Here is a 12483-nt window from a genome sequence, read left to right as displayed (position 1 = left end):
GTGCTGTGAGCCCATTTGAATGAAATTTTGTGCCAAGGCAGGTCTTGTATGATATTTTGTCTGTAGTGCTGCGTGGGTATAAAAAGTCAGTCTAAGTCACCAGAAACAGGAGGTTACACTAAATATAAGAAGGTAAAAATGTCAAATCATGAAATAAAGTCAAATATTTGTTCATCCAAGATGTTAAGACTATGCATTGAAAATAAACACAAGTTGCCATGATTAATTAACTTAAGTGTGGGCTTTGTTTAAATAGTTAGTGCATGGTTAATATATGTTTGGTCCTAAACGTTTGCAAATGACTGTACGAGTCCTCAGAGGGTGGAGTTACACTACTGGTTGTGGTTGATAAGACAGGACAGCAATTGGGCGGACTTGCCATTTGGGGTTCACCATGCGGGCTCGCCGTGTTTGCAGATTTTATTCATACCGTGTAGTTCATGACACAGAACGATAAGTGAGCAAAAGCCTTATGTAATGGGCAGACCCTGCACCCACCCAGCTGTGAGACGTTGAAAAAAAATCCAGCTTTTTGGGGTTGCATGAAACCACCTCGCCCCTTCCTCTCCAAAGAGAAGTTTGAAATGTGAGGATAAGTTCTCGGCTTTGATTCTCCGCAGCTTTACCAGCGGGTTCAGCAGCAAGCCGGCTTCATCGAGCTGGCGCGGTTCCACTACGACGGAGCAGCCCAGCTGTTCAAAGAAGGACAGCTGGACGTGCGGGAGGTGCGTGCGGTAATGGTAATCGGGGCTTCATCCATGTCCGAATGACATGGCTACGGCTTAGCACGTGTGCCACTGGCTAGCCATTGCAGCCACTTCTTATACATATGGGTGTTATTCCTAGCTGCAGCTTCTTGATTTGGCCACTGCCGTACTTGTCACAGAGTTGTGACATGAGGGCTTGTTTGATGTGACGCCATCTTGTTACCAAAATGATAGGTGTTTGTATTTGGGGTGATGTCTTCCCATAGACTTGCGTGTTAGTCTGAGCTGCAGCCAGTTGATTTGGACGCGGCATCACTTGTTACAGAGTTGTGACGTGAGGGCCTGTTTAATGCAGTGGACGATGCCATTTTGTTTCCAAAATGATAGGGTCTGTATGTGGGGTGTAACTAGTGGATTGGAAAATGGCTGTAATTATAGCACTTCAAGACTACCCGAGGAAAACTGTTTAAACTTGGACTATTGATTATTTCGTGTATAAATGCACTTGTGGACTTAGGAACCAAAATGGCTTTTAATCTTAAGTTTTTCCAACTTTCCATTCACAGCTCTGCCATGATAGGTCAAATGGTGACTTCTTTTGCTCCCGAATGTGCCTGTCCTGAAGTCCCATTGTTAGAAGAGACAGAACCAGTATTTTGAAGAAAAAAAAAAGCCTCAAAAGTTCTTATTTTTTCCCCCTTTTGTCTCCTTGCAGCTGATCAGCATCTTCCCCAATCTCCTCCCGTCCACCTCCAACTTCAACCGGTCCAGCCCCCTCCTCCATCAGTTTGCCGACATCTCCTCCATCGTTCGAGGCAACAAGGAGAGGCTCCTCGAGTGCAAGACTTTCCTAGCCGGGTACCTGGACGGCATCCGGGGCGGGGAGCTGAGCTTCGGTTACAGGGAGGTGGGTTGCCCAACTGAGAATCTTACCTTCCCTCTGTTGAGCTGGCTGACAAAGTACAGAGTTTTAGGCTTTACCATTGCTCACAGATGCATGCATTGAATATCCGTGTTGACTTCAGTGAGCACGGAATTCTCATTCCCAGTTGGGTACTGAGGTGGTCAGGTTGGGGCAGTGTCCGAAATGGGCTTTGAGAGCTATGGCTAGGTCTATTTTCTGTGCGTCGCCGTGCATTTCCAATAGAGTGAAGACCTAGACCTTGCTCTTGACAACAGTTTTGAATGCAGCCCGGGATTTGGTAGAGGGAGATTTACGGCCCAGTTGAGAATCTTGGCCCAGTTGCCTGGGCTCACAGACAGTACAGAATGCTGTTCACCGTTGCCGTTCACACTTGCAAGTGTGGAATAACTGTACTAACACCATGGAGTCCGTAATCGGGACATCACACTGACATAGCACCTGAGTGATTAGAGTTGATTTTATACCCGAGTGAGAATTTATTGGCCCATGTCACAAGCAAGCTAAAGTTTTGCTCGGCAAACTGCAGGGGTTCGTTAGGGACATCGGATGTATTCTTGTGGGCACTGAACTCAAATACAATGTTGAGCACATAAGTGTTTGAACTAGGCGCAAAATACTGGCAGGGTGGTAACTTGTTTATGAAGGCGGATGTTTATTGTGCTTTCCTTGAAAATCTCTGCTGACGATGTAAGCTTGGAATCCTTGGAAACACTTGTGGGAGGATTTTTATTTAAATACTTTGGTAGGTATGCTGATCTGGACTGCCGCAACCACAGAACGAAAGTGCCATGTGCACTTCAGACTCGTGCACAGAAGTGCACATGACATTGTGTGTATGTACTCAGGTCGCATGTTGTGCGTACACGAGGTTGTGCGGACGTTTTAGAAACTGTGGGGGACAGTTAAGGACATCGGAAAAGACAACTTAAAAAAGACCCACGCACCAAGATTGGCGCTGATGATATACTAATTATTTTTTTCATGTGGCCTTACAGAGCTTTTGAGCACTGTTAATTTGTTATAAAGCCGGGAAGATATTTGTAGGGCTGTGTCAATTTGAATAATTCACTATTTGAATATTCGACCTTCAATTTGATTGAATATCCGAATATTCGGTCACACTGAGCGGCAGATTGTTGATGAACAAACCATATCCAAAATCAGTTGCAGTAACTCACACAGTTTTACATTATGATCAATATAATAGCTTGCTATATCTAGGAGTATCTCCAGCCACAATTTAGCAAGAAGAGATGAAGAAGGCTTCTTGCCCTATTGAAAATTTCTACTCCTTATTGTTTAATGAATAATTTACTTTTTAAATCGGTGTAGGATTTCTGACGCTTTTCATTTGAAACTGCTTGCAACAAGCCTCCATAGTGCAATTTTTCTCATTTAAAACAAAACTTTCCTTTCCTTTTCATGAATTTTACATTTGAATATTCAAATTCGGAAAAATATTCAAATATTTGATAATCTATCAAATATTCGGATATTCATCACAGCCCTAAAAATCAGTGGCAAAGTTCACCAGATCCCTCCCACTCCTCTGCCTCAGGAGGTGGACACCGCCCTGCTGAAGCTGTATGCCGAGCGGGATCCGGAAAAGCTGATTAGCCTGGTCTCGTCAGAGAACACCTGCTCCTCGAAAGATGCCCTGGAGGTGCTCCAGCGATATGGCAGACACCACGCCTTGGCCCTACTGCACCGATACCACCTAGATAACGAGAAAGCACTCAACATATGGGCAAGGTAGGAGGGGCTTGTGGTTCAAAGGATCGCTCCTTGAGCCTTTCTTTTGCAATTGTCACTGAGCTGATAAGAAATACTTTCTATATATGGGCAAAGTGGGAGGAGCTTGTGATTCATAAAACACACTTTTTCTTGATAATTGTATGCGTACCATTGTCGACAACAGGAACACAAGCTCGGAGAGGCTTTATAATTCAGGTGTCCTTCCTGTGGGCCTTGACTTGCAAATGTTACATGGGCAATTGAAAAAATATTCCATATATGGGCAAAGTGGGAGGATCCTCAAATTCCCAGTTCTGTTGACTTTGCATTAAGGCAACCTTGAGCTAAGAGAATTTAAATCCATATTTGGACGAGGTAGGAGGGGCTTATTGTTCTCTTAATTACTCTCTACTACTGATAAGAAGCCTGTAGAGTAACTTGCAGATATTCAAAATGAATGCCGTGTTGTTCAAGAAGTGATGTCTCATTGGCCATTTCTTTGGTTTTTTTTCTTTTGTCTTGTTCAGGCTGTGTGATGGTGAAATAAAAGACGAATCATTCCCTGGCCTAGAGTTTGTGGTTGATTTCTTATCAAGGTAAAAAGTTCTTCAAGTGTTAGTCTGATTCTAATTAATTTTGCATATTTCAAAAAGTACAAGAACATATTTTAAAAAAAGGATATCTTCTAAAAACACCTTGGATGAGGGATTTCCTCCTTGCAAGATGCTCCTAGACACTGAGAATATTTTAGCGTGGTGCTAGGGTGTTGGTCAATTTCACATGGCAAAAATCAAGTCAAGATGCCAAGCGGTTGCCAGACTTTCGACCTTCAAGTGTATACATAATGCGAAGGACAAGCTTTGGATTTTGAGATTATTTTGGGCAACTTGTCCCAGAAAATCTGGAAGTGCACATACGATGCTGCGGAGAATGAGATCGGTGCTGTTGGTCCCAAGCTTTTCTTGGAATCTGCCTGTCTAATTTTTTTCCTTAGATTAAGCGACCACGAGCTCGTCTGGAGATACGTGGACTGGGCCTTGCAGAAAGATCCTGAACTTGGAGTGAAGGTATAATTGGCCTCTTGGCTCGTTTGTTGGAATTGCAGGCAGAAAAGGAGCGTCACATGGCAAAATGGAGTTAGTTTACCTCATGAATAAAAAGGGCATGACACTTAACTTACGATGAATTGCTCATACAGTTCACAGTGGAAGTAGGTGTGAAGTTTAGAGAACTAGTCAAGTTGAAGTTTTGAACACTGTGCTCTGGCTTACGTTCTGAAGATAACAGCACACTGTTAGAAATTTTGAGGTTATTGCCCAAAGGGATCTTAGGGTTTGCAGAAGCCCCTGCCCTGCCCACCCCAATGGACGTACGCTTGGAGTGAAAGTGTGAAAGGCTGTAACGACTCAATCCGCTGTCGGATTGAATTGAAGCTTCACAGATGTGTGCATAGTGGATGCCTGTGCATGCATGCCAAGTGCATAAGGAGTGGTCATTGGATAGCCGGGATCCCCTACTTTCCCCCGGTTGTGAGAAAGTAAAAAAAAGAAGCCTCTTCAACGTTAAACTGGTCCTTGGGACAACACACATCACAAATACGAATCACCTGTGTAGCGTCACTGCAGAGGTCGTGGCTTTTCTATTTTGCTGGTACCAGAGGGTAACGTGTATTGTGATTTAACCCCACAGATCTTCACCGATAGGTCAGAGACGGAGCCCTTGACGGAGAGGATGCGGCCAGACACGGTGATAGACTACCTCCACGCCTACCCCAAGGCCGTCACGAGATACCTGGAGCATCTCGTCTTCACCAAGAGGTTGGAGGTGAGTTTTGGTCGGTGAAGGACCCCCGTTATATCACTGTTGCAGTCAAGCACCTTTCCATGAGTACAAATACAGTCATTTGCAAAAGTTTAAGACCACCTTGAATTTGATTGGTATTTCTGTCACTGGGCTTGCACTGAATGATTGCTTAACATGGTTTTACAGTGGTGCGTAACATCAGTGTAGTGCTATATACCCATTTGAATGAAATTTTTTGCAAAGGCAGGTCTTGTATGACATTTTGTCTGCAAGGCAGCATGGGTAAAAAAAGCCAGTCTAAGCAATCAGAAATAAGGGAGGGCACACTGCATATTAGACCGTTAACATGTCAAATCATGGAAATGTAGTAAAAAATGTTCAACTGAGATACCAAGGTTACACGTCAAAAATTAACATAAAATGCCATGATTGATTGGTTTCAGTTTGGTTTTCCTTCAGGTTAATGCATTTTCTGTCGGTAGTCCTAAACCTTTGCAAATGACTGTACTTCTACATGAGTACAGGTACATCCACTTTTTTTTTGAATACAAGTACATGTACTAGTACCTCTGCAAGTACATGGGAAGCTTTTCCTGTGAGTATGAGTGTGAGACATTTTCATGAGTATCAGTGAGTACAAGCACCAAAACCTACTGAGCACAAGTACTACTACCTCTGCATAAGCATAAGTACAAGTACATGGGAAGCTTTTCCTGTGAGTATGAGTGTGAGACATTTACATGAATATCAGTGAGTACAAGCACCAGAACCGTCTACTTGAGTACGAGTACGAGTCAGAGTATCGCCACGCTGCAAGGGCAGACCTTTCAGTCTCATACTGCTGTTCCCGAATGACCTCAGATGCGCTTCATGTTGGGCTCGCACCATTAGAATTCCAAACCGGCTTATTCTTAAATTATTTTCGTCCATGTGTGTTGCTCAGTAGGAATGCATGCATTGTGAGCTGCAATTTTGTTTGAGTATTGGCCCAATCACATCTGGCGAGGTATCTTGGCTTGTCCCCTTCGCCCTTATTGAATGCCAGAAAGAGTGACTACTTTGAGATGCTTGAGCAGTCATTGGCCTTGGGTAGAGTTCATTCGAGCATTAACACATTCAACTCTTCTGCGTCCGTGTGACTCGTGAGCGTTGAATGTGCATGCACAGATTTGGCCCGCAAGTAACCCACAGTACTTTGCCCATCTGCAGCTGTGACTTTATTTCCCTCATGAAACTTGGTGAAAGGAATTTGCCATTTGAAAACTGGATCCGGGATTTCTGTTCACTGTTGTTTTGTATGGGAGTGAGTACGGTCTTTGTGTACGTGCATTTCGCGGTAATAGGGTCTGTCTGGATATCACTACATGTATGTCATATCCGAGTCTGTTCATTTCCTTGTTCTTTGACGTTATCGGTGACGTTTCCTCTTCTTGCACTCCCTAATCAATCCATCAACGAATTTAAGTTAAAATTCCTTGGTTTGGACCACATGTGGTCTCTCAGTGCATGTGACCGACCTTGAGGTTAGTGTGGTCATGAGAAGATTTCTGACGGGATTTTAGAAAATAGATTTTCAGATATTAGGCTTTGGCATGACTTCCCTACTTCCGTTGATATTTTTGTCATAGAGGACTCTCTCCTGTGTACGGCACCGGTAGGTTCCAAGCTCCTCACTCAGTTGAGCATCGTGATGGAAATAGACAATGCACCTGTGATTGTATAGACCCCTCTGATTTTACATACTAGTCATATGAGTAGCCATAGTTTGCAGAAATATCACACCACGGCTCGGGGTCAGATTTAACCTCCAATTTGTCCCATGACCTTTATGGTCGCGGTTTTATGTAGTAATTGGGTAGTAGTGTTCACAGGTGGTCCGATAGCCGGGCGAGACTTTGCAACACCTCTCTGTACCAACAGCCAGTAGTTGACCAGCTCCTGCGAGCAAAATACGACCGGGACTTAAAAAGGACAGACACTGTTCAGCCAAAGGCCTTTGACTCCAAAAAAAGTGGCATTGGCGACTTTGATTCATTTTGTTTGATAGGGGCCACATTGATGATTAAGAAGACGAAAGAATAGCTTGCTGTGGAATGAAATGAAATCATGGAAACATATTTGGAGTGAAAATGAGGAGCTGTTGTGGTTTAAAGAAAAAAAATGCTTTCACCCCCAAGATGGGCGGAAAATTTCTTGGACAAAAAAATGAAGTTGTTTTGTTTAGAAAAAGAAAAACACTTTGGTGTCACTGCAGTTGTCACAAGCTACTTCAGCATGCAGAAAAGTTCTAGAATGATATAAAGAGTTGTTACAGAATTGATGACCGTTGTCATCAGGAATATTCCAGAGTCTAGAAACATCCCAAATCTTTTAACTTGCTATGTTGTGGCATATTTCGGTTGTGCTTCTACGAAATATCTTTGGATTCGATCAGGTCGGTTGTATTGTGTTGGCTGTCGCTGTGAGTCGTCAGTGACCAATGAGATTGATGGGGCCTTGCCTGGCCCTGCCTCTGAAGTGTCATGTGACCAGGTATTGACCAATAGGTTGGACCGCAGTGCTTGTCAGTCACCTGCGATGCCCTCCCTATTGGACTTCACCTGATTGTGAAATTGAGGCGAGTTGTCTGTGGTCAGAAAGATGCAAGGCTTGCAGTTCGCTGAACCGTGGACTCTCTGTGTTGTCATTTGGCAGTCGTTGCGCAAAGTAATAACCCTCCTTTCATCTTGAAATTGGTCGCCCGGCTGTGTCGTAATTTCTTCATGGGGAATGGGCCGAGGACAAGCTTAACAAGGCATCATGTGGCTACTCTGGTGGGCCATTTTGAGAAAATATTTCAGAGTTTGTAGCACAGTCTCGTCTTCGGCACCCCGTTGAGCAATTGCAAGACAGCACACTGTCCAGCGGCATCGCTTCGTCTTGAAAAGCATTTTTTTGGCTTCAGGCACTCAGAACAGTCGATGCGAATTCCCAACACCAGTTGTGCCCAATGGAAGCCAGCGTAGTTTGAACTTTGACCCCACCCACGCTGCCCCCCATATTGGACTGGACTGGTGAGGAAGTCCGGAAATGGTTAAGCATGTGACAAGCGTTTGTGCCGTCTGTCTCTAGAAATGCTCACCAGCGTAGTAGCTATGTGAGGAACTGTACATGTAGGTGTCCTGGTATGGCTGTCTCTCCAGAACTTAGGAAAGGACCCCACGTCCTCTGAAGCTGTTGTCCAGGAAGGGGGGACATTGTGTTAGTCAGGGCCAGTCCACACAAGGTCCCCACTTGTACCCACTGGCTAAACTGCACTGGTACCTCTGTTTGTTCACAGGTCCTCACAGGGAATAACATGTCTGTCCATGCAGAGTGAAACAGGCAACACAAGGCCTCCACTACCTACCCGGTACTCTGTCTCAACCTCTTCGTTTACATGTCCCCACAAGGAATAACATACCTGTCCACACAATTTTACACAAGGTCCACTATTTCTGTTACCTACATGTACGCCGCCTGCGAGACCTCTGTTGTTCACAGTTTTTCACAAGGGGTAACTAGCATGTCCACACAATTTTGCATGCGCCTTTTGCGTACAGTACGTGTGGCCAATTTTCAGCTGAATGTGCATAAACCTTTTGTGGTATTTCATGTTGCCATGCTTTTTTCTTAGCATTGGAGGCTCCTTTGGTTGGAACCGAACTTCGTTGGTTCACGAATGACTAGGAAATGCATGCATCAGGGTACATCGCTACCAACAAATCAAACGCTCCCGACCAACGCGGCTCTTTTCAACTGACGGAGGACGTTTCTGCTTGAGGCGGATTGGCTTTGATTATGCAATTGAAAAGGCAGCATCGAGCTGTAATGCTCTCTCTGTGGAGCTCAGATGCATGCAGACACAAGCACCGACATTACTGAACATAAGTGCGCGCTAATTACTCACAGAAACACATTAAATAGCCATCCATTTGGGCCTATGCTGGCTCTGCTCACTTCCTCAAAAGTCTCAGTTGAATGATCATGCCTCTCATTGGAAATTGTACAGGTAGACTGAGTCTTTCACTCCCGACCCAGACATACATGTTGAGCTGGCAAACTCATTCGAATCGGTGTCCACGAAAGGAAAAAAAAATCTCCGAAATAATGAATCCTTTTCAGCGCGTTCATCAAATCCTGACTGTTCCCCCTCCCCCCCTGCAGTTGGCACGGACCTGTATCACGTACACGTTTCAGGCCATTGATTATACGTCGGCGAGAACACAAGCGAGAGGAAAAAAAAAAAAAAAGTGCGGGCGACCTGTCAGCCTTGACTGCCACGCTGTTCCTCCCATTGTCATCTGTAATGGCCCCCGCATATGGCATGCTTTCCGGCCACCAGAAATTTAAATACGTTTACCTTTTTTTTTTTTTTTTTATCCAGTCTGTTTTGTGAAACGCGGCACTGCTGAGTGAAGCATCAGATGCCGTGGAATAAATGGACGAATTCCTTTCGCACCTGCTTGTTAGTTTAATCTAGTTTTTCTTGTATTTACCGCAGCAGCGCTATTTGGAATAATCTGTTTTATACATGTGCATATACATGTACATGTAGGCAGCTTCATATACATGTACATACAGTTCTGATGTTTTTTTTTTTTACGATCGTGCTGATCACCAAGGTTAAATATGTCATAAAATCTGTCTGACTGAAGAAAATCCTGCCTGCTTGATGCTGCTAGCTAATGGCTGAACATGGGCAGTACTGAGCATGCCGCGTGAGTCACTCTCTGTTCTAATGAGGTGGTTTGTCCTTCGGTAGTGTTTTTTTGGCCAGAGAAAGGTTTAGGTTCTCTTGCACGGAATACGTGTACGTATTTTGACTGTCTTGAGAATTCTGTGCTACGCAATACTGGACTACAATGTTTTTATGAAAGGGGGGACTGATTGATCCAAATTGATTGACCAAAATGAAGGAAACTCTGCCTGAAGAAAGCATTGAATGCCTGGACGGGTGCAGGCCTTTGGAATTTCTTTCTTGGGGCACTGTACTTTGCGGTGTTTTCCTACAACAGTGTGGCTTCAGTTTTGTGCGGCATCTATGTGAAAAATGTTTGCGTGGTAGATTGACCCGCTAAGTACATGTACATATTGGTTGTGAACCGGCTTCGAAGCAATTTCAATTAGCATGGAGTTTGCGCTGGGTACCCGCTATTTGCTGGGCTTAATAGTATACACCCTCTTGAAATTGCGATTTCTGCGAACCGGTCCGTGGATGCGCCCAAACATATTTTGAATCCACAGCAAGGACATCAATTGCGTGGGTTGTTCAATGGGCCGAGGGTTTTTTCTGCCCACGTCTGAAATTCCAAAGATCACTCCTCATCCATTTAGGACTGATAGCCCGTCAAATTGATAATAAACAGCGACAATGAAAGTCAAATTGATAAAAGACATAGTTGATTGGCCAAAAAAAAATAAATAAATAATTGTGTTGCATAAAGAAACAACAGGTTGCAGGCTCTAAATGTCATGCTGGGCTTGCTCTTTCTTGACTGACGCCTGCGTAATAGCAGGTAGAAATAAGAACATTACAATTTCAGGTCAGCCACTCTCTTGAATTGGATGTTACTTCTGGACAGTGTTCTTCTGTGAACTGGCTTCAGCAACCTTCAAACGATGTAGTCTTGCCGTCCAAAAGCAGTTAGTCCCATGCTGCTCAACGCATTTCCACAAATCAGGCTGAGCAATGAGTGATCATTCAAACCTCGTGGACTAGTATCACGCTCCTTCAATTCCCCAGGAACGCATCTTTGTTCTTTTTTTTCCATTTCAAGCCGCAGCGCATGACAAACAAGTCATATTTGTCCCGTGGCCGGCCCGCAGTTTTTTGCCCCGAGGAATGACGCAGACTTGTCTTCACGTTGTACCGGTAGCTTTGCCAAGGTCAGATGCGATGCGTTGACAACAGGATTCACTGTACTCAGACAACACAACATGGCACCGAAATGGCGCCTAAACACAAATGAAAAAAAAAAAAAAAAAACCAAGTTGCTTTCATTTCTCGGATCATAAATGCATCACACAGACAGCTATACTTTTTTTTCCCCCAGAGACTTCCCTTTTTCTGTTTTTCTATCACCGGTGTGACAAGCCCCGTGCAGAGGGACAGTTTTTTAGGTTGTTCTCGGAACGTGTGACAAAAACCGTGTCTTTTTTCGGAACAAAGAAGGACGCTCGAAACATGGCTGTCAACGATGGAAAATCACGACCTCATCAGTTTCCCTCGTAAGTCACACCTCCAGCTTGGCAACTGAATGTTGATGTGTTGTTGCCAAACAGGCGGATCTGCAAAGGACTCCAAGCTATTGTCATTGAAACTTTCACAAAGACAAGTGAATTCTGCGTAGTGATTGTTAGTGGTCCGTACAAAACAAATTACAGGTAAGCGGAAAGATTAAGGCTCTTTAGGGTCGAAAGCAGCAGAATCATTTCTGCCCTGAATTTACCCCTTCGAATGAAGAGGATATTTGAAAGATACATGAAAGTACATGTAAGTATTTAAAAATGTACAAACAAAAAATCAGCGTGAGCAATGAAAAAGATAGGCTTTTGCTGTGGTTCATTTGAGTAGTTTGGGACTTGACTTCAGACTGGAGGTCTTGTGATGGTCTTGTGACGGTCTGTGATCGTCTTGTGATGGTCTTGTTGGGCTTTAGATGGTCTTAAGAAGCCTTGACTGTCACACTGTTACAATTGAACTTTAGCTTGTTTGGTCCCCCGAAAAGCAGCAGGAGTTTTTGAAAGGATGCAGGATTAAGGTGAACCAGATTTCAACCAAATTCAATAGCAGTGTTCCCCAAGGGCTACAAAGTGTTTTAACACCCAAAAAACAGTTTATACCTGTGAATAGCCATGCTACGGTACATGTATGCACTGGCTGTGATTTGAATGAACCAGTAGATTGCTTAACCCTAACCATCCCAAATCCTTCAAAATCCTCCGGGCAGGTTGGGAGGATTTCTGAGGATTGAGGCTGCATGGCAAAATTGCATTGCTGATTGCGGAGGATGCATTGTCTCAAGGTTGTGGGTTGGATCTTGTGTTGTTGATGTTCAACCATGCATAAATTCATGCCCACACTATGTGTGACATCCTCCGTACTGCTCCAGGAGACCATTCACACTGCCTCAACATACATGCAATGAGAGGAATTGTTGGAGGATTTGAAGGATTGAGGCCGTGGGCACCCCTCCACAGAAATATCAGAGGATTTTAGAGGATTGAGGGTGTATCCTCTAAAAAGAGCCTAGGCGGTTCGGGTTAAATTAATATGTATAAAAAAAAGACAGT

The 12483-nt window shown here is 44.1% G+C and overlaps 1 protein-coding gene across 1 annotated transcript in view; it reads left to right on the top strand.

Annotated features, from left to right (window-relative positions):
• LOC110982375 (transforming growth factor-beta receptor-associated protein 1-like) overlaps positions 1–12483 on the top strand; it is a 39669-nt gene that overhangs the window by 11444 nt on the left and 15742 nt on the right. Inside the window, exons 12-17 of the mRNA XM_022240732.2 lie at positions 621–725; positions 1423–1614; positions 3191–3384; positions 3894–3962; positions 4361–4433; positions 5056–5190. Of these exons, the coding sequence (XP_022096424.1) occupies positions 621–725; positions 1423–1614; positions 3191–3384; positions 3894–3962; positions 4361–4433; positions 5056–5190 (768 nt within the window). The remainder of the gene's footprint in view (positions 1–620; positions 726–1422; positions 1615–3190; positions 3385–3893; positions 3963–4360; positions 4434–5055; positions 5191–12483) is intronic.

The sequence above is a fragment of the Acanthaster planci genome, linkage group LG21, assembly GCF_054643075.1.
Source record: "Acanthaster planci isolate LZ-2023a linkage group LG21, COTS_SCS, whole genome shotgun sequence".
NCBI classification, from domain to species: domain Eukaryota; kingdom Metazoa; phylum Echinodermata; class Asteroidea; order Valvatida; family Acanthasteridae; genus Acanthaster; species Acanthaster planci.
This window is presented reverse-complemented; position numbering and strand designations above follow the sequence as displayed.